The sequence below is a fragment of the Dipteris shenzhenensis genome, chromosome 23, assembly GCF_047967505.1.
Source record: "Dipteris shenzhenensis isolate YYH24624 ecotype China chromosome 23, Dip_SZ_1.0, whole genome shotgun sequence".
Lineage (NCBI taxonomy): Eukaryota > Viridiplantae > Streptophyta > Polypodiopsida > Gleicheniales > Dipteridaceae > Dipteris > Dipteris shenzhenensis.
The window spans coordinates 31401153-31423235 of record NC_141618.1 but is presented as its reverse complement, the minus strand read 5'-3'; the positions used below and the strand labels follow the sequence as shown (position 1 = coordinate 31423235).

General features: G+C 42.9%; 1 protein-coding gene across 1 annotated transcript; it reads left to right on the top strand.

The window, feature by feature from the left end:
• The first annotated feature begins 3479 nt into the window (after positions 1-3479).
• LOC147887253 (protein CDI-like) lies at positions 3480-5368 on the top strand. Its single transcript, XM_087394457.1, has one exon. The coding sequence runs from the start codon at positions 3663-3665 to the stop codon at positions 4656-4658; it is 996 nt and encodes a 331-aa protein (XP_087250583.1). The 5' UTR covers positions 3480-3662; the 3' UTR covers positions 4659-5368.
• The last annotated feature ends 16715 nt before the right edge of the window (positions 5369-22083 follow it).

Genomic DNA, 22083 nt, shown 5'->3' with positions numbered 1-22083 from the left:
GTTACTCTATGAACTTTAGGGTGCATGCTAAAGCTTGTGAAGACTCAAGACTGGTAATCATCTGAATGGCCTAATGGTGCTGCCTCGAATGCTCCCACCACAATTCATGTTCTTTGCTCCGATGGCAATGATCGAATGCATGCATCTGCAAAACCGCTTCTTGTGGTGCTGCTCTGCAAGGAGTCTTCTTTCTTCTCATTGTTTCTCCCTTCATACATGTTAAAAAGTGTCTTCCATTGCAGTTTTGATACTGTTCCAACACTTTCCTCGACCCACACTGTGTTCCTTGTTCCTTGATCTGGCTTTTTATCTTTCTTGTCTCGTAGCCTCTGTTTGCTGCCATGGTGAGCTACATGCTGCCACCATTGATGCCATGGTCACGATCACTTCAGAATAGACCTAGAGAACCTAGCTAGTGAGGCAAGTAAAGAATAGAAGACAACTTACCCGAAAGAACACAATGGCAAACCAAAGTGTGGTGCAAGGCCACGTCGAGGTGCATGCGGGTTGCAGGGCATTTGCAAGGCGGAGGGTAGGTTGCCGGTACTTAATCTTCTAAGATTTGATGGGCGGGAGGTGTGAAAATTTGAAATTCATGGGAGTGTGAAATTTTCAACCATTGGTTTTCCCCTCTTCGATGATACACAATAGTAGAATTGGATATCCCAAACAAGTGCAATGTGGCCTAAAATGCTTCAAAACACAAATTGGCCTAAGGGCATGTTATTGGGTTTGATGTTGTGCATTATGAAATGCAATGACCTTTGGCAGGCTTATGAGCCATAAAGTAAGCAAGTGCATGGAAAAAGAAACAATTCAAAATTATAAATAGTGTAAGATTTATTAAAAGATCTTTGCACTTTTTCAACTTCTTCCATTTTAGGGTGAATATAGATACCAATCCCAATAGCTATCAATGTTTTAAGACCACCATGCAGTAGTCCCACTAGTTTGGATTCCAAATTTTCAATCCATTACAAATCAAAAAAGAGTTATGTAGCATGCCCTCAAATGGATATGCATCACTTTAGCACAACATTAGAGTCCCATTATCCCATGCCTAATGTTCTCATTTAGGTGTGTCCTTGGGTTGAGGAGAAGCTCACGTAATATACTTTTGAATGATTACTTGGTTGCATGTATGTATAGAACAAAATATTGATGTTTTTGAATAAATTGTTATATCCTATAGTCTTCAGGACATGTAACATAGCACTTGTAATGCTTTAACGATCTCGTTCCAAATCCTTATTCCATAATTTTTTGGTCTCATGTTCAAGTTGGAATGTGTACTACAACTTGAAGACAAAGTTTTTCGAATTCTATTGAGCAATACATAAGTTATGGATCATACAAGATATCTATATACAGAAAAGTCCCTAAACCTCACCAAAATGGCTACACCTAAGAAAACAATGACCTTGTCTCACAATAAAATCTTATAAAAAGACCCCACTCCCACCACTAGTGTACCTGCGCATACCTATCACTTTCTTCCGCTTGCTCAGTCATTTCCTCTTTGGGTGAGTCGTTCTTCTTTGTTATGTGATGATGTTATATGTTTCCTATTCTAGACTCCACTAGATGATAGAATGACACCAGATAGTGACTTTATAAAATTTTCTCTATAATAGTAGATCGTGTGGTGATATGCTATAGTAGTGGATTATGTCATGAGCTACAAATTACCTGATGTAATATACCATTGCCTTGGAAAGCAAAATGAATTTGGTAGTTTATTATTCTAAGGATTGGAAGTTATGTGAACGTTATTTAAAAACATTCTAATTAATTGTGTTGCATGTTGCTTGTGAGTGGTTTGATTTATAAGTAGCCTCCATTGGACCGAAAGTAGATATCTGCAAGACCCGGCTTATGCTCCTCCAAAGGCATTTCCATGGTTAGTGCTAGAATTATATGCCAGTACAACTACACATACAAATTCTAGGGGCGCATGGGACCCAAAGTCATATTGTTTTGCCGTTGGTTGGCTGTTTCCAAAAATTGCCAACTTTCTTATAGATGCTATAGAATCTCTTGGTGCCAACTTGGTGAAGGGAGACATTGTAGTCAAACTCTTGGTTGATTGTGGAAACTCACTATGCAAGATTGATCCAAAGGAGAGACCTACCATGGAAGCAATTTTGACAAAAATGCATAGTTTCAATGTAAACGAGGATGTGGCAATGCGACCCATTGAGGAAATGAAGACATGTTGTTGAACATAATCTACATCTTTTTTAAGCTTGACTCATATGACCATAATTATGATTGCCAAATTTGTAATGTCCTTGTATTGTACGCATGGATTTAAAAATGTTCCTATAATATGTATCTTAAGTTTGATTGTAACAATTTGCAAGAGTTTGCTTGTTTTATTTGTACAATTTAATCGATCATGGTCAACCTACAATCAAAATAGTTGGATAAATTCTCAGATCTTGCAATTTGCATAAGTATGTTATAATTAAAATCTTTCAACAACACGTTGCTCTCTCACTCGCCATGGCATCGTCATCGCAATGACCAACGCAAGCTGGATATGAGTCCTAGGACCAAAACATGAGGGCAAAGATAGCACAACTTTTCGAGCCTCATCCACAACAACTTTGAAGAATTGGGTCTCATGTGTTTTGTACCAATCGTCCAAGACAAGGCCTAAACAGTAGCACAAGCATGGCGATGCCCAAATACATCGATACCTATGATTTATACTTTTCCTAGCCTTTTGACAATTCTTAGCATTATAAGTAATCAGCTAAATAATATTATCAAGACCAATATCTTCAATACATCTACTTAGTTGTTGCACAATGAATTCTCCTATCTTGGCCTCACCTCTTGTATTAATTGATTGTCAAAAAGCCTCGCCTTTGAACGTCACAACCATGACATTGATTAGGAGCCTCTTGCTAACATTCTTCCATCTAGCTACATGTGCCCAGGGTGAGGGGCAGTGTGTAAGAGTTAGTGCACACGGGAGATTTGGTGCGACTCTATTGCTACATCTAGAATATAGGTGTGTGAACGAAAGGTTATGAGCATTAAATGCATCTGACGAACTATTGGAAGCTACAAGGAGCTGCAAAATGCCATCTGACTAGCTCTAAAGAGCTGCACAACTTCTAGTTGATAGGTTTTCATTGGCTGGGATAGAGCATTGAAAGAACTTCAACCTAGTGTACAGCCAGAAATGCAAGCTTCCTATTGGTTGGAGGAGAAATTAAGCTTTGGTGCTCAAATTGCAACCTTCGAATTTGAGGTCCCAAAAATGAGCACCAGTGGCACTCCAACTCTGCCTCGAATTTTGAGCCAGCCTTCAAAACTCACCACCATTGGCGCATTTTAGGCCTCGCATGCACTAAGCCTAACCAACAACCTTGATGAATGACAAGGGAGGGTAGGTAGGTGGAGTTGCTCACCACACTTAATATAAAGGAGATAAAAAAGTCAACAATATCAAGTTCTTTCAGGTCATGTCTCTCAAATGCTGTTTTCACTCAAACTAGTTGTTGCCTTTGCTATTTAGTTACTGAGAGCTCAGCCAAGCTTCCATGGCGGCCTTGTAGCTCCATATCTTCTTCCTCAAGCTTCCATGGCGGCCTTGTAGCTCCATCTTCTTCCTCGGTCCTCCTCCTCCTCCTCCTCCCCCCCCTGCTCCCATGGGCACCCCCTTCGTCTCCAAAAGTGGCCGCATTATTCCCACTCTCAAAATCTTCGTTGGCTATGACCCCCGTGAAGATCTCGCCTATGAAGTCTGCCGCCATTCCCTCCTCAAGCACTCCTCCCTTCCTCTCGACATCATCCCCATCAAACAGTCCGAGCTCCGCCGGAACGGGATCTACAGCCGCCAGAAGGATCCCACCGAAAGCACTGAGTTCTCCTTCACTAGGTTTCTTACCCCCTACCTTGCTTGCTTCGATGGCTGGGCGATGTTTGTAGACTGTGATTTCTTGTACACTGCCGACATAAGGGAGCTCGTCGAGCTCGTAGACGAACGCTATGCCCTCATGTGCGTTCAGCACGATTACACTCCCAAAACTGCTACGAAGATGGACGGTGTCGTGCAGACTACTTACCCTCGCAAGAATTGGTCTTCAATGGTGCTCTACAACTGCTCCCATCCCAAGAACAGATTGCTCACTCCTACTGTCGTGAACTCTCAGTCGGGGGCATTCCTGCACCGATTCATGTGGCTGGACGACAAAGATATCGGAGCTATCCCCTATACGTGGAACTTCCTTGTAGGCCACAACGAGCTCCCCAAGGGATCCAAAGAGGCGCTGCCTAAGGCGATACATTACACCTCTGGAGGTCCCTGGTTTGAGGCGTGGCAAAGCTGCGAGTTTGCGGATGTGTGGTTTCAGGAAAAGGACGAGTACAAGAGGTCGCACATGATTCAGAAGGTTATACAGGACGAGCTAATCAATGTACTGGACACGCGACTGGGGGAGAGGGCGACCCAATTGGAGGAAAGGGTTGTGGCGATGGAGAGCAGGCTGAAAGAAGTGGCAGCGCTGCAGAGGCTACTGCTCTTCTATCTGCAAGAGAGGAAGCTACCAGGAGGGGGGAATGGGAAGGAAGCTACGATCAAGCCGGAAGAGCTGACGCAGTTGGAAGAGAGATTTGCGGGTGCAAGGGTGTGTGGTAAGGATTGAAGCAGGTGACGGAGCTGCAACAGAATTTCTTAGCAGTTTTTGGAAGATCGAACAGCAAGATTTGAGCTTGAGCTTGAGCTTGTAGATCTGAGTTCATTAGTATTGCTGGTTTGTTGTCTGTTGGAGTTTCTCTATTCCCTACGGCAGCCATAGCCAGATTTGATTATATTCATCTTCGTCTTCATCTTCATCCATCATCTTTTATGGCCACAATCGTTCGTGTTCCTTGGCTTCAAGGTCGACATTTGTTCTGCTGAGTTCTTGCCGTGAAAATCCTGATCCCTTTCTTCACTTCTTGCCGTAGCTTCTTGATCTCCTCCATATCAGCTGCATCCCTCCAGCCCTTACATCCCTTCTTGTCTTTCCTTATTTTTTTTTGTCGTGACCATTCCCATTTGATTATGTTATCAGCTTCCAATTCAAAAGCAGTAGTTTAAAACCCACACCATTGTATACGATGGTAAGGTTGTGTAATCAGATTTACTACACGGGTATCGCGCAAATTACTGAGATTTTTCATTCACAGCTTGTACTCTACTCAATTCTCATTGTACAACTGTCGTCAGAACGCCAAATTATGTGTCCCTACGTCTCTTTTAAGTCTTCTTTCCGTGGGCGGTGAACACCAGGACATGAATGCCGTCTCTTCGTCTTCTTTTCTCGTGGGCGTTGATGGATTAGTGGGGAACTGTTCTTAAATGTGCGAGTGGCTTACACCTGGCTCATAAACACTTAAATGCGCCTGCATATTCTTAGGCTGGTTTCACACACAACCGCGGACGGCTAGAGGCTAGGCAAGGAGTGTCCGCCCTAGAAATGGGCGCCCGTCCGCAAGTTCATTCACACATATTTATTTAATGCACAAGTCATGTCACCAATGGTGGAGTAGCTTGGTGGCAAGGGTGACCTTTAATAGTGGACACGTCATGAGTTTGAATCTTGTGGATTGAAATTTGCTTTGTATTATCGCTTTTGATAGGTTTGGGTCTTGCAGACATACTTGCGGGCGGCCTTCGATTGCCGGACGTCTTCTACTTGAAAAGCATCCGTGAGTCAGTTGCCACATCAGATTTTTCGACGCTCGTCCGCCACATTAGATTTTTTATTGCCCGTTCGGCTTGATGTGTGAAATGAAGGTTCATGGGCTCTCGAAGATCATTGGATGAGATCTCCCTTTTTTGCTTGTAAGTGTTTGTGTGTGAAATCAACCGTACTAACAAGATGAATTTCATTCATGTGGCCTGCAAAAAGAGAGAGAAGACGAAGAAGAGAGAGAGAGAAGGGGGGGGGGGGGGATAAAAACTTCGAATATTACTCCATGGGCTTGCCCAAAGTGAGAGAGGGGAATGGAAGAGGTGAGAGGAATATTTGAAATCAATGCACCTACAGAAAAAAGAGACCTAAATTTGAAAGAAATGCTCTAAAGTCAACACACCAACCAATCACGGAATTTGCACAAAAAACACATCGGGAAAGTGCTCGAAATTATTTTTGGCATCTTAAAGTGGAACCTTCACTAAGACTACCTATGATAGGCCAAAAAGTGTTCTAACTCCCTCTTGAAAGTATAACATTCTGACCCTTTTTGGCCTTACGTTTCTTCGTTTTTCCTTTGCTATAATTTTGTTCGATAATAATCAACTAGCATTTTACAGATTTGCTTTCCTTTGAGATGGAAGTTGAACCTACTAGGAGATGAGGGCTATATGAATGATGTAGATTATTAGGGCTATAGTAATCAGTTGCATTTGGCAATCCCAAAAGAGGGTGGTTTTTGAGAAGCCTTTTGGAGCATGTGTTTGGTTTAAAGAGTTAGAGGGTGCTCCCAGGATGCCCTTTAAGAGTATATGTAAGGGTACTCTAAGGCCCTTGAGCCTAAAAGTTGAGAGGCACTTGATTTCGTTGTAATTGTCTCGTTATGAGACCCACTTTTCCATATACACGTATATATACATGCAAAAAAAACCAAATAGCATTTTGAATTTTGAAAATAGTATTTTGCATTTAGCACATATTCGACATGCAGTGTTGGCACGCTTTCTCTCACCAAGGAACGTGCGCCTCCTTGGAAACATAGCCCTTTGCATTTGGCACATAGCAATTGTTGCAATTATAAAAGAAAGTGAGCTTGAAATTGAATGTTGAAAAATCACAGCAAGTGTTGTCATATTCAATGATCGAATAGTTTGTTGCATTTCAATACATATCATTTTGCATTCAACAATACACACTTTGTATTCAAAATGTGTGTGGGTTCAATCACCATCGTGCACCATAGCTTATTGTCCTAGGTCTCGGGTAGCGTGCCCAAACATATGGAGATCTTGGGCAGGTGAGTGGCAAGTGTTGATCGGGGTTAGGGCGAAAACCATGACACGTAGCTCATGTTTTGAATTTATCCCACTAGGGTAAAGGGGTCAATCTTGTGTACCCCTATATGTAAGGGGTTGTGCCTATGGTTTTTTTAATATTTTTCAAAATGTAAGGGCATCGCATGAATGGTAATAGAGAAAGGATATAATTTTTCAAAAAAAAAAAAGGAAAAAAAATTAACTTGGTGGAAAACCTACATACCCAATGCTAAAGGCACTAGTGGGCTAATATTGTGCCACATTTTGACTGACTTAACCTTTCATAAGAGCTTGACACCTAAGGGATTGCTGACATTTTAAAGGCACTTGCCTCTTTACTAGCCCCTTTACACGATGCTGCTTGCCTAAAAAATAGCATGACAAGTGGTTGAATGAGAACTCAAATTTTGAATTTATCTCGCTATGCTGCCCTCTAAAAAGGTTACATTTTTTTGGGGCATTAAGCTAGTTGAATTAAGTACGTTCAGGGTGGAAAATGCAAAGCAAGAACTCCCTGAGCAGGAGTAGGAGTGTGTATGCAGGTTGAGTTTGTTGGGCATGGCGAGTCTTTGAGTGTTGGTAGGAGAGGGAAACGCCTTACGGAAATGGTAAGTGAGGTTATCGAGAAGCTAAGTATACAATGCTGGAGTGGGAATCCCAAGGTTGAGTTCCTTCTCCACAGCACGTTGAACTTGGCCATAGATAGACCTTTCCAAATCTTGTTTGCTTTCAGCAAGCTTCTGGATTGATCCTTCCAATTCATGTCGCTCCAAGTCCAGTGCATGTGCTTTGTCACTGAGTTGTTTGTTTTGCAATTGGAGATCCTGCATACTATTATTATGCATTGCCACAATAGTAATATTTCCCAAATGTGCAAGTTCTTCTGCTTGGGCTCTCTGCACCTCGCTTGCTTGCATAGCCAATGTCTGAGAAGGGTTCAATTGATTGCAATAACCGAGCAATCCAGCATGTCCCTTGCCAACAAACCAAACAACATCATGCACTATATGAAAAGGAGGACTCTTTTGGGTGGCAAGGTCTAAAGGATACATTTTTGAGCTTTTCCCTATTCCGTTCGATGACAGAGACTCCGTATTGACTTGTAGAGGCAACTATTGCTTGCTTTTGGTATCCACTTCACTTCAAGAGCTTGGAAACGCCTTCATTCTTGAATATGGGATCATTTCATTGGATTTCTGACTCACTGTGTCAGTTTCTGCGTTTTTCTGCCCGGGTGTTGGAACTCAAGTTTGGAGCAACCATTTGCAGATCTGTCAGTTCCGGTGGACTCAGGAGGTCCTAAAACTTCTATGTTGCTCATCATTCGCACTCCGGTGGAGTTTACAAACAACTCTGTTTCCAAAAACGTTTTTCAGTCCGTGTGTTGGACCCAGTGATTGAGACCACGGTTTCCAAAACCGTCTGTCCCATTGCGTTCCGGACGCCCAGAAACCCCTACTTGTCAGTTCTTACGCGATTCGGTGGAGGATTTTCAGAGTTATAGAACTCTGTGTATTCGATTTCGTCTCTCTGTTATGCATTTTTCATTCTAAGGTTTTGAAACCTTAGATTTATGCCACGTGGCAGTGGATAAGTGTTGACTCCCATTTCTCACTCATCGGTTGGGATTTTGGAGTTCCGGCAGAAGAGAGATATTTTCAGATTTTCTTGCTGAGTCCGATTATGCAACGGTGCCCATGTTTTGAGGCATCTCAGGTTCTATTTTCAGTAGCAGTCATTACCGTGGGACTATGATTTCTTGAGCATACCTTATGCAGATCACTCTGGTTGTAGTTTGAGCAGTGTGCGCTCATTCGTGGTGTGCATTGGGTTGCAGTGGATGATTTATAGGCCATTTGGATGCATTGCGGTCCTTATTGGATGCACTGATAGGCCCAAATTGCCTTGTGGGATGCTATTTTTATGGACGCTTTGCACATGGATGCTATTTTATGCTGAGGGACAGCTTTGACACATTGCAGGTGATGCACTGATAGTGCTATGCTCTCTTGGATGAGATATTATTAATGCATATGCCAGTGGATGGTGTTTATGCTTGAGTCATTTGGCACTTATTGGCATTTTGGATTGCCATTACAGTTGGCATTTTCTTTTGGGCCAGATTTGCTCATATGGATGCATCGTACATGCACATGAGTCAGCTGCATCTTTTGATGCTTTGAGCTTTGAGTTTTGGTGATATTTCACTCTATTGTGGCATACACATTTGGGTGCACCTAGTATTTGGTGTGATTCTCTCTTATAGGCACTAGCATTTGGGATTTTGCTTTATTTGCATCATGGCATCCTCTTCCATGTCTGAAAAGGAGTTTTTCAGCATTAAAAAGTTTGATGGGACAAACTTTTCTTTGTGGAAAGAACAGATAAGGGATGTGCTTATTCAAAAGAAGCAGATTAAACCCTTGGCAGGGATTGCAGCTAAGCCTGCAAATATGTCTGAGGATGATTGGAATGAGTTGGATGCATTAGCAAAATCTACTATTAGACTTCATCGTGCAGAGTCAGTTTATTTCACAGTAGTAAATGAGCAGACTACGAAAGATTTGTGGAAGAAACTGTGTGCCACTTATGAAAAGGAAACTGCCTCTAATAAAGTTTACCTCATGAAGAGGTTGTTTGAGCTGCAGATGAAGGAAGGGTCTCCATTGCTTCTCACTTGAATGAATTCAATATTATTTTCAGCCAGCTTCAGGCTCAGAAGATGAATTTTGATGCGGAGACTAAGGTAATATTTCTCTTATGTTCATTGCCATCCTCATGGATACCTTCCGTACAGCTGTCAGTAACTCTGCACCTGGTGGAGTACTAAAATTTGATGATGTTGTGGGTAGCTTGTTGGCCGAGGAGATTAGACGGAAGTCTATGGATGGCAACAAGAAGGATGCAGCCTTAAATATGCAAAGGGGCATATCACAGTTTAGGGGGAAGTCCCAAGAAAGAGGGAAGTCTCGTAGCAAATGCAGGGCACGGAACATTGAGTGTTACCACTGTGGCAAGAAGGGCCATATGAAAAAGGATTGCTACAAGCTGAAAAGAGAGCAAAAGGATAAGAAAAAGAATGCAAATTGGGGTGCAAATCAAAAGGAAGAGAGTCCAAGGGAGGACAAAGGAAAAGTGAAGATCGAGGAGATCAATGTAGTCACACATGATAGTGACAATGACGTTCTCTTCATGTCTAGTTTATCTGCAGAGTTGCTTACCACTTCAGATGATGCATATTCCCAGGATTGGATTTTGGATTTTGGTGCTTCATTCCATGTTACTCCCCATAGGGAATGGTTCTCCACTTATGATAGTGGAAAGACAGGTTGTGTGCATCTTGGAAATGACTATGCATGTGACATAGTGGGAGTAGGTGACATAAAGTTTTCTTTTGCAAATGGGTCTGCATTTTTTTTGAAACATGTGAGACATGTGCCTAAGTTGACCAAGAGTCTTATTTCAGTGGGTCAGCTAGATGATGCTGGTTTTCACAACCACTTTTGGCTTTCAGAGTTGGAAAATTCAGAAGGGCTCTATGCTTTTGGCCAGGGGTGCCAAGTGTGGGACTTTGTATCCCTTACATGTATCAGGGGTATTTGATCATGTTGTTGCAATAACCGAGCAGCCAAGCACTTCTTTGTGGCATTGCAGGTTGGGGCACATGAGCCAGAATGGAATGAAACTCTTATGCCGTTTGGGTTATGTACCGCATTTGAGTTTCTCTGATTTTGAATTTTGTGAGCACTGTCTCTATGGGAAGCAGACTAAATCAGCCCATAAAAGAAGGGGAACGAGAGAGTTTGAAAAGCTTAATTTGATGCATTCAGACGTATGTGGTCCCATGCCTACACGGTCATTAGGCGGGGCTGAATACTATGTGACATTCATTGATGATGCAACTAGAAAAGTGTGGGCTTATGCTATAGCTCGGAAGAGTGATGTGTTCCAGGTATTTTAGAAATGGCTGGCCTTGGTTGAGAATTAGTCAGGTAGAACGCTCAAATGCCTACGGACTGACAATGGTGGAGAGTATCTCTCTCATGACTTTCAGCATTTCTGTGATACACGTGGGATTAAGAGGGAGCTCACATCCCCTCGTACTCCAGAGCAAAATCCAGTTGCAGAGAAGATGAACCGTACCATTCAAGAAAGGTTGCAATGCATGCTTTCCAATGCAAGTCTTTCTGGTGGTTTTTGGGCTGAGGCAATGAAGACTTCAGTGCATGTGATCAATAGATCACCTAGTAAGAGTTTGGATGGTGGTATTCCTGAAGAGGCATGGAGTGGCAAGAAGCCCTCTTACTCTCATTTGCGTATATTTGGGTGTGAGGCATATACACATGTGCCAAAAGAGCTTCAAAAGAAGCTAGATCCTAAGTCTAGGAAATGCACCTTTCTGGGTTATGGTGAAAGTGGAGAGATGGGCTATCCTCTCTAGGATCTAGAAGCAAAGAAGATCATACACAGCCATGATGTAGTCTTCAATGAGAAGAAGATGCATAAGGCACCCATGAGGGATCTTGAAATGAGGAGAATCACTTTCCAGGATGTGAATCCACCTGCATATGTTGATAGATAGCAAGCTGTCCATGCACCAAATGTGCAAGAAATGGTACCACCAAGTACTCCCACAGGTATACAATCAAGGGTAGATGATGGATCATCTATTGGTGGAAATGATGAGCCAAATCTGGCTAATATGCAGGTGGGACAGCAAGCTAAAATGCCCTTGAGAAGATCATCTAGAGTGTCTAGACCGCCTGATAGGTTTGTTCCAGGGGTAGACTACGTGATGCTTACTGATTGCGGGGAGCCTTCTTGCTATAGAGGGGCTATGATGCGCGAGGATCAACGCAAGTGGGAGTATGCTATGCAATCAGAGATGAGTTCACTTATGAAGAATAAGACTTGGGACTTGGTTTCTTTGCCACATGGAAAGAAAGCATTGCCATGTAAATGGGTCTACAAAATGAAGGTCACAGGTGATGATGTGCCTAGGTACAAGGCCCATTTGGTCGCTAAAGGGTTCAAGCAAGAGAAGGGTGTGGACTTTGATGAGATATTCTCTCCGGTTGTGAAGATGACCACACTTAGATGCATGCTTGGACTAGTGGCATTAGAGGATATGGAGCTTATGCAGATGGATGTCAAGACAGCTTTCCTGCATGGGGATTTGCATGACGAAATTTACATGGTGCAGCCGGAAGGCTTTGAAGAAAAGGGCAAAAGGGGGGGAAGGCAGTGAGTACTCCATTGCCTCCATATGTGAAATTGAGTCATACAGATAGTCCCAAATGAGATGAGGAAAGGGCCATGATGGCCAAGGTTCCTTATGCATCAGCAGTTGGGAGTCTTATGTATGCTATGATAGCTACTAGACCAGACATTGCATTTGTAATGGGAGTTGTTAGCCGGTATATGGCTAATCCAGGAAAGAGGCATTGGGAGGCAGTTAAGTGCATCATGAGGTACATGAAGGGTACCAAGGAGATGTGCATCTGCTTTGGTAAAGGAGACATGCGTGTACTTGGGTACACAGATTCAGACTATGCAGGGGCATGTGGATAGTAGGAGATCCACATGTGGATAGTAGTCTTTCTGGTTATGTGTTCACCTTTGCAGGTGGTGCAGTGTCGTGGATGTCTCGCGCACAGAAGTGCGTTGCTTTGTTTACCACAGAGGCTGAGTATGTTGTAGCCACAGAGGGTTGTAAGGAGGCTATATGGCTTGATCGGCTAGTGGGAGATTTGGGGATTCATATAGGTGTACCGACATTGCATAGTGATTCCATGAGTGCTATTCAGCTAGCACGGAATCCGGTCTTTCATGCAAAAACCAAACACATTGAGGTCAGGTACCATTTCATCAGGGAGGTACTTGAGGACAAGCGCATAGAGCTTATCAAGGTTCATACAGATGATAACCCTGTAGATATGCTGACGAAGAGTCTACCTAGTCAGCGGTTTGAGTATTGTTGTGTATTGATGGGCATTGGATAGTATGCTCACTGGGTGTTCTCCCTTAAAGGCACATTGTCCTTTAAGTGGGAGGTTGTGGGGGTTAAAGGTCACTGTGCCTTTACCCCGGTTATGTACAATACTCAAACACATATATAAATGAATGAAAAAGAAGATTAGGGTGGTTCTGCACCCACCAAAACTTGTGGGGCTCTCTGTTTCTGTCTCTCCCTCTTCCGTTCTTGCTTCCGTTGAGAGCACTCTCAAAGAGCTGGCAAAGATGGAGCAATGAGAGGGAGAGAGTAGCAAGGAAGAGGGAGGAGGAGAAGCAGATGAGGGCAAGAGGAAGAGGAGGAGAAGAGTAGGGCGACAGGTGTAGAAGGAAGGGAAGGAGCTGCTGTAGAAGGGAGGAGGAGGGGAGATATGCTACAGGAGGGAGGAGGAGGGGAGAGATTCTACAGGAGGGAGGAGTAGAGGAGAGGGATCCTGGGCGGCTGGAGAAGGAGGGGAGAGGAACGAGGGAGGAGGAGCCAGGAGGAGGAGGAGCCAGAAGGAGGAGGAGGAGGGGAGAGGGAGGAGGGAGGAGGAGGAGTAAGACAGAGGAGGGGAGAGGATGAGGGAGGGGGAGGGAGGGAGAGGGAGAGAGAGAGGGAGGAGGAGGAGGGAGGGAGGGAGGCAGGGAGAGAGAGGGAGGGAGGGAGAGAGAGAGAGAGAGGGAGGGAGGGAGATTCAAAATTTGAAATCCAAATTTCAAAAAGTGCCCCCCTCCCCTCATTGATGGGGGGAGAGGTGGGCTCAAATGTGGGCTTAACCCACCTAGGTTGGGCTAGTTAGGCCTCTTTGGGACCCTCCAAGCCCCTTGCATTAGCCCACTAAGCATTCCCTAATCCATTCCTTATGAGGCCCTTTTGAGACCCCAATTCTCCCCTAATGATGCAAAACTCATTGAACATTGAGAACGGCATGATAGAGCAACTGTGAAAGGACAATGAGAGAAAACTAGAGTGATGTCAGGGGGGATATAGCAAACCTTGAAAGCAAGAAAAGATTCCTAGGATTTAGATAAGGTAGAGAGCACCTCCATACAAGATGAGGCGTCTAAATACTAGTGTGACATGGACTATGAACTAGAACTCCTATACCAAAACGTTGTGTAGGAGCTTGCTAAGGGTATTGAATTCAAAGAGCTAGTCAGTGCAATATTTTGAATTTGAGGGTAAAGTGACCCTCTTGTAGTATGCTTATTTGGAGGCCATCAAATAAATTAAAATTCTTTGAAAAAAATTGCAAGATTTGGGTGGAGCCAATGCCAAAAGTGACTAGAGAGAGAAAGTGAGGTACAATATCTACACCATCAAGTTAAGGGAGAAGACAAATAAAAAATAGCTTGCCAATGAGAAAATAGCACTTATTTAATTATTTTTGGACTCATATGTCTACTTTTGGACTAATCCCAAAAATCCTTCCCAAATGAAAAGTTTACTTTATGAAAATCTCATTTGAGAATCAAAAGGTCACTTTTTGGCACTATCATTTCCACATAATAAATTTCACAATCTGTCTCTATAATGTTGCACTACTAATGCAAAAACTTTGATTAAATCCTACTTTTGTACTTCTTGTTTTTAACAATCCTATTCAAATTTTAAAAAAATCATGAGTTATTAATTTAAATCCATAAAAAATCACTTTCAAAATAGACTTGTTAATATAATTTAATCCAAAAGAATGCACTTAAAATTTGATGTAGAAAACTATAACACTCTTGAAGTCCCAAAAAATTTAAAGGTTAAAATAGACAAGAGGCATGGAAGACTCTTTAAATGTGCTCCAAAAATAGTAATAGCTATGCTTGCAATTTCACATTGTCGTATGTTTACAAGAAATATTGCTCTCCATGAGTCTTTGTACAAAGGAGTCAGACACACAACCTTTTCAATAACTCAATTCTACCTTTACAAATCTATTAAGTACAAATGGGCAACTAGTTTGTTTGAATGTCCAATTCATCATCACTTGTTGCTTGGATGCCATCCTTATTTAATCTCATTTGAAGACCATCATCTAGAGTCTTTATTGATGCTTGAATGGTATTGTCATGGGCATTCTTCATTTGTGCTATCTCCTTCTACTTCCTCCTTAGCGAGCATCTTCAAAAACTCTATAATGTGTGAAATAATGGGTAGAGGTATTCTTATTTTTTCTTTTACATCATATCTCATGTGCTTCCTTATTTTCTTTGTCCTTGATTTCCAAGATACTATGACTGTCTCTGTGGAAAGCTCTAAAACTACTTCATGGTTTGGAACCCATTCCTTTTTCAAAGAGCCAATATACAGTGTATTGTTATCCTGGTTCTCCTTCCTACCCCTTGGCTCATACCATAGTGCTGTAAATGTTGCAACTTTTCCCTCGAGGGGGTCACTATGTATAAACCCTCTATATCACATGCGTTTAAGACCCATTTTAAAAATCCCTTATCAATCCATATGTCTGCAAAAAACTTAAATCCATGCATTAACACTCTACATAGATGTGTCTTCAAAAAGTATTTTCCTTGTAGCTTAGGTGGAGTATTAATGAATCAAGGTAATGTTGTTGTGTTTTGATCCATACCATCTACAATAACGCACATGTACTGTTACCTAGAAAAGAAATCAGGACAAGACGCTAGACACTAAGCATGGCGACGCTCAAGGGCCATAGAGGAAAGGAGAACGTGAGGGCGAAATGTTATCATGGGAGGGGAAAAGGGATTAGAAGGGGAGGGAATGAAGAGTGAGACTATGGCATAAGGGGAAAGGGAGAGGGGGAAGAGAAGCATGTAGATGATGGGAGGAGGAATGTAAAGATGGAGACATCAAGGGAAGAGGGCCATGCTTTATTTGAAAGGAAGGGAAGGGGAAAATCAAAGTACTAGCTAGGTGGCTTTACAAGAATGAGCATGTCCCATCAAGGAATAACCCCTCCTTTTATAGCCAAGAGAGGGGGTCTCTCCTAATAAATGCATCCTCCCACATGCATGGTGTGTGTGGAAAAGTCTCCCATGTGGGCTAGGCAGTTATGCACTCTCAATTGTGTGCGACAACCCTTTGCCTCATTTTTCCACATAAATCAAGCCCCATATCTCAAGTCTATGATACTCCCTTCATCTCTTCCCAATTTTATAATACGTTTAAACCTCTAGGAGGACAAGTGGAGGATTGGCACAAGGAATCTTGCCACCTCATCCTATTTTCCCCATTATTTAACTTGCATCCTTGGACTATCTATACCCCCCCCACATGGGCCTATCCTACATGGAGGGAATAATCCAATATAATATCCATCTCCACCTATTTTATATTACTTCTCTCATGGACTTTAGGCCATATCTCACTAAACGCAGGCGTGGGACCACCTAGGTAGAGAGGTGGCACATGGAGGAACCATGCCACCTTACATTTTATAATATTACTACCATGGATTATGTACATCACACCTTATGGGTCCTCTTACGTGGAAGGGTGGCACATGGTCATGCCCTGCCACCTCAACCCTGGGCCCTATGCACACCATATTTTGTTATACTATTGCCACACATACAAACACACACACATATTTATGCCTTTTTCCTTAGACAAATTTATCCATAATAGTTCCCCCCCTAGGCAGGGAATGCACAACATTTCCATGCCTGGGTCCATCACGCTTGTTGATCACCTTCTTGCCATATGGCTCATGTAGCTCCCGAACTTGTACAAACCCATTGCTACCTTCCTTGATGACTTTGTATGGACTGGTCCACAATGGAAGGAACTTCTTATCCATTTGGTGGTCCAATCTGTTATCAAAGCATAGCACAACATCCCCCTCAGCAACGTGTCTTTCCCCTCCCTTGCGAATCTTAGCATCCAAGCGGGCCTTTTGTCGATTCTTTTGGATCTCTGTTTGGTGTAGTGCAAGGCATCGGGTTTCATATAACTTCTCAAGTTGTACTAATCTGGTCTCTACATGTTCATCTTCTGTTTTTGTGCCAATCTCAAGGCCGGAATCTCTATCTCTAGTGGTAAAACGGCCTCGATACCATACACCAACTCAAAAGGAGTGTGACCTATAGACATTTTATGAGTGATGTTGTAAGCCCATACGGCTTCTGTGACCTTGTGATCCCACTGGCTCCTATTCCCTATAGCCATTTTTTCGATGGTTTTACAAAGGAGGCCATTGGTCCACTCTGTTTGTCCCATGGATGCTGGATGATAGATGCTAGAAGTGTGGTGATCAATACTCATGCGATCCATGAGCAATTCCATTGCTTCATTTAAGAATGGACTCCCATGGTTAGATACTATTTCCATGGGTGTCCCAAACCTTGTGCAGATACATTCAAATATGAAATTTGAAACTGCCTTACCATTTGTAGCAGGGAGGGCGATAGCTTCAGCCCACTTAGTGACATACTGAGTGGCTACCAAAAGATACTTCTTTTTTCGGGCAATCATGGGCAGGGGCCCGACAAAATCTATTCCCCACTTCTGAAACGGATGGATGGACATCACTGGGTGATGTTGCCCAGGATCCAAATCCTTCCTACCAAAGAATTGGCATGGTTCACAAGTTTTGCAATGCATAGTGACATCCTTGAACAAGGTCGGCCAATAGTACCCAACATGTAAAATCTTCTTAGCTGTATAGTCACTGGCATAGTGGCCTCCACAAAGTCCATCATGATAATGCTTCAATACCTTAGGTACTTCATCTAAATCAATGGCCCATCTTAGTACCCCATCCATGCCTTGATGGTACAACACCCCATCAAAGAGGGTGTAGCACCTACTATCTCTGCAGATCTTCTTTCTCTCATAGCTAGTACTTTCTGGAGGAAAGGAGAAAGCAGTCAGAAACCTGTAGATTCCCCCATACCATGGATCCCCAACTTCTATGGCTGCTACAAGGGCTACATCAAGGCAATCCTCTAAATCAATCAAAGCATTCTTCAAGTTGGAACAACCCCCTTTTACAATTTTGAAAGAAAAATCATATTCTTGTAGAACTACCAACCATTTAACCGGCCCATGGGATTTGGTGATTGAAGAATCTACTTTGCAAGTTCATTGCTATAGATTATAATGGACTTTCTAACAACATAATGCTTAAATTTCTCAATGAAGAATACCAAAGATAAAGCATGCTTGTCAGCCTCTGAGTAGCATCATTCGGTGTCGAGCAATTATCGAGAAGCAAATCGAATGGGATACATGAACCGATCATCCCCTTGCTGGAGAAGAATACCTGCCAGAGTGTGCTCACCAAACCAAGGATTGATATAGAAAGTCTTTGACCAATCTGGATTGTGTAGAATGGGTTATGAAACTAGAGCATTCTTGATTTGTGCAAACCCATGATCACAATCCTCATTCCAAGAGAAATCAACCCCATCTTTCAATAGCATAGTCATGGGTCATGTCAAAGTAGCATATTGATCAATGAAGCGGCGATAGTATCCTGCTAGATTGACAAATGTGCGTAGCTGACATTTGATTGTTGGCGGGGAGATCTTGAGGATAGCTTCTATCTTCTCGGGGTCAGGCTTGACGCCCTCAGATGAGACAATATGTCCCAGTAACCTCCCTTGAGTGGCTCCAATGGTGCATTTATTAGGGTTGAGGCTACCATTCGCATCATTAACCCTTTGGAAGGCCAACCTAGCCTTCATGAAGTGCTCCTTACATGCCGAGAATATATAGAAATCATCTAAAAAAACCTCCAAGAAAACCCCCAAACACCATCTGCATAAATCTTTGAAAGGTAGCAAGAGCATTGGTGAGGCCAAATGCCATTGCTTTGAATGCAAATGTCCCCCAAGGTGTGGCAAATGTGGTTTTAAGCACATCCTCCTTAGCAATCCTAATTTGATAAAACGCGGAGTAACCTTCACAGAAAGTATACATCTCATGACCACTTACCTTCTCAAGAATGAGATCTTGAAAGGGAAGAGGATGATGGTCCCTCTTGGTGGCTGCATTGAGTTTCTTATAGTCGATGCAGACCCGCCACTTGTTTTTCTTTGGGGTGACTACCACTGGTGAAACCCATTCAGTATTGTAAATCGGAATAATAAACCCAGCTTCTACAAGTTTCTGCAACTTTGAGCGCCAAGCATCGGTCTGTAAGGGCCCTAATCTCCGATACTTCTGAGCCATAGGCTTCGCATTAGGCTTCAGCTCTATCTTGTGCTCTATGGCAGTCACATGGCAAAGGTGGCAGTAGCTAGTTGCGAAGAGGTCAGGGAAATATTTGAACATTTCTAGGAACTTACCTTTCTCACTCTGAGTGAGATCTAGGGAAAGCATAGATTCAAGCTGTTGAGGACTAGCTGTTATCTTTTCTACAGGTGGCAGGGTTGGAGACACCCCCATCATGTAAACTTCCTTCTCTGAGGATTCCTCCCACTCGTCTGATTCTTCCATTGATTCAAACACCGAGGATGAGAGAGTGTCACTGTCTTGCTCTACAACTTGAAGCTCAAAATGAGGCACAAACGGTTGATTAGGTACAAAGGGATTCCTTAATCGAAACATTACCAACCATAGCCGAGCCCTAGAAACCTTTGTAGTGAGATTGAGAATAAACCATTCAAGATGAGCTTATCCACAGGAATTAATAAGCAGATGCACCAAATCTCCCCCCAAGCTTGGGGAACATCCCACCCTTTAAAGAAGGACACCCTTTTAATTACCTCCGAAGCAGCAAGTAGCTTGATCACCGCACAATGAGTAGAATTGAAATCAAAGTTCTCCCAATGTATCACTAGTTCTTCACCTTGAATCATCCACGGTGTATCATTCCACCCATCGTCTCCTTGAACAATGGACTGGACAATCAGCCGTTGAAGGTCGACATGAAGATTAAGAAAGAGATCTTGCCAATTGGCAGCCGTAATGAGTGGAGGACCAAGCACCAAATCCTTGAACTCGTCCAGAAGTGACATAAATATCCACCCTTCTCGTGTGGCGTGCATCCAAGGAGTGAACTTGAAAATTTTTCGAATCTACGATCTAGTAGGAGATGTGAATAGAGCACATGAAATGAAATACTTTTGCTTTTTACAGCAAGAGGAAACTCCCCAGAGTTAGAGAGTTATAGTTCCCGAGATTTCAATATATAAGAAAAAATCATTACATTTTCATCACTTCTTATCTGCTGGCCCAATGATAAGTCTCCCTTTTGCGAAGGGGGAGGTCTTGGGTTCAAATTGAGAGTGCTCTCAATGGAAGCAAGAACGGAAGAGGGAGAGAGAGAAACAGAGAGCCACACAAGTTTTGGTGGGTGCAGAACCACCCTAATCTTCTTTTTCATTCATTTATATATGTGTTTGAGTATTGTACATAACCGGGGTAAAGGAACAGTGACCTTTAACCCCCACAACCTTCCACTTAAAGGACAATGTGCCTTTAAGGGAGAACAACCAGTGAGCATACTATCCCAATGCCCATCAATACACGACAATACTCAAACCGCTGACTAGGTAGACTCTTCATCAGCATATCTGCAGGGTTATCATCTGTATGAACCTTGACAAGCTCTATGCGCTTGTCCTCAAGTACCTCCCTGATGAAATGGTACCTGACCTCAATGTGTTTGGTCTTTGCATGAAAGACCGGATTCCGTGCTAGCTGAATAGCACTCATGGAATCACTATGCAATGTCGGTACACCTGTATGAATCCCCAAATCTCCCACTAGTCGATCAAGCCATATAGCCTCCTTGCAACCCTCTGTGGCTACAACATACTTAGCCTCTGTGGTAGACAAAGCGACGCACTTCTGTGTGCGAGACATCCATGACACTGCACCACCTGCAAAGGTGAACACATAACCAGAAGTGGATCTCCTACTATCCACATGCCCTGCATAGTCTGAATCTGTGTACCCAAGTACATGCATGTCTCCTCTACCAAAGCAGATGCACATCTCCTTGGTACCCTTCATGTACCTCATGATGCACTTAACTGCCTCCCAATGCCTCTTTCCTGGATTAGCCATATACCGGCTAACAACTCCCACTGCAAATGCAATGTCTGGTCTAGTAGCTATCATAGCATACATAAGACTCCCAACTGCTGATGCATAAGGAACCTTGGCCATCATGGCCCTCTCCTCATCTGATTTGGGACTATCTGTATGACTCAGTTTCACATATGGAGGCAATGGAGTACTCACTGCCTTCCCCCCCTCCATATTGAAACGCTGCAATACTTTTGTAACATACTCTTTTTGTGAAAGCCAAAGGAGTTTCCTACTCCGATCATGCGTGATGCGCATACCAAGAATATGACCTGCAAATACCAAATCCTTCATATCAAAGGCCTCATGCAACTTGGCCTTTAATGCATCTAGCTCATAAGTATTCTTGCTAGCCAATAGCATATCATCCACATATAGTGCCAAGATTATCAGGCTATTATCCTTAGCCCTTTTAGTGTAGAGGCAGTGATTAATTTCACTCCTTCTAAAATGCTGGGACCGAATGAAAGCATCAAACTTCTGATACCATTCTCTAGGCACTTGCTTAAGACCATAGAGACTCTTCTTCAGCTTGTAAACTAAATGCTCTTTGCCCTTTTCTTCAAAGCCTTCTGGCTGCACCATGTAAATTTCCTCATGCAAATCCTCATGCAAGAAAGCTGTCTTAACATCCATGTGCATAAGCTCCATATCCTCTACTGCCACTAGTCCAAGCATGCATCTAAGTGTGGTCATCTTCACAACCGGAGAGAATATCTCATCAAAGTCCACACCCTTCTCTTGCTTGAACCCTTTAGCAACCAAACGGGCCTTGTACCTAGGCACATAATCACCTGTGACCTTCATTTTGTAAACCCATTTACAGGGCAATGCTTTCTTTCCATATGGCAAAGAAACCAAGTCCCAAGTCTTATTCTTCATAAGTGAACTCATCTCTGATTGCATAGCATACTCCCACTTGCGTTGATCCTCGCGCATCATAGCCTCTTTGTAGCAAGAAGGCTCCCCACAATCAGTAAGCATCACATAGTCTACCCCTGGAACAAACTTATCAGGCGGTCTAGACACTCTAGAAGATCTTCTCAAGGGCATTTTAGCTTGCTGT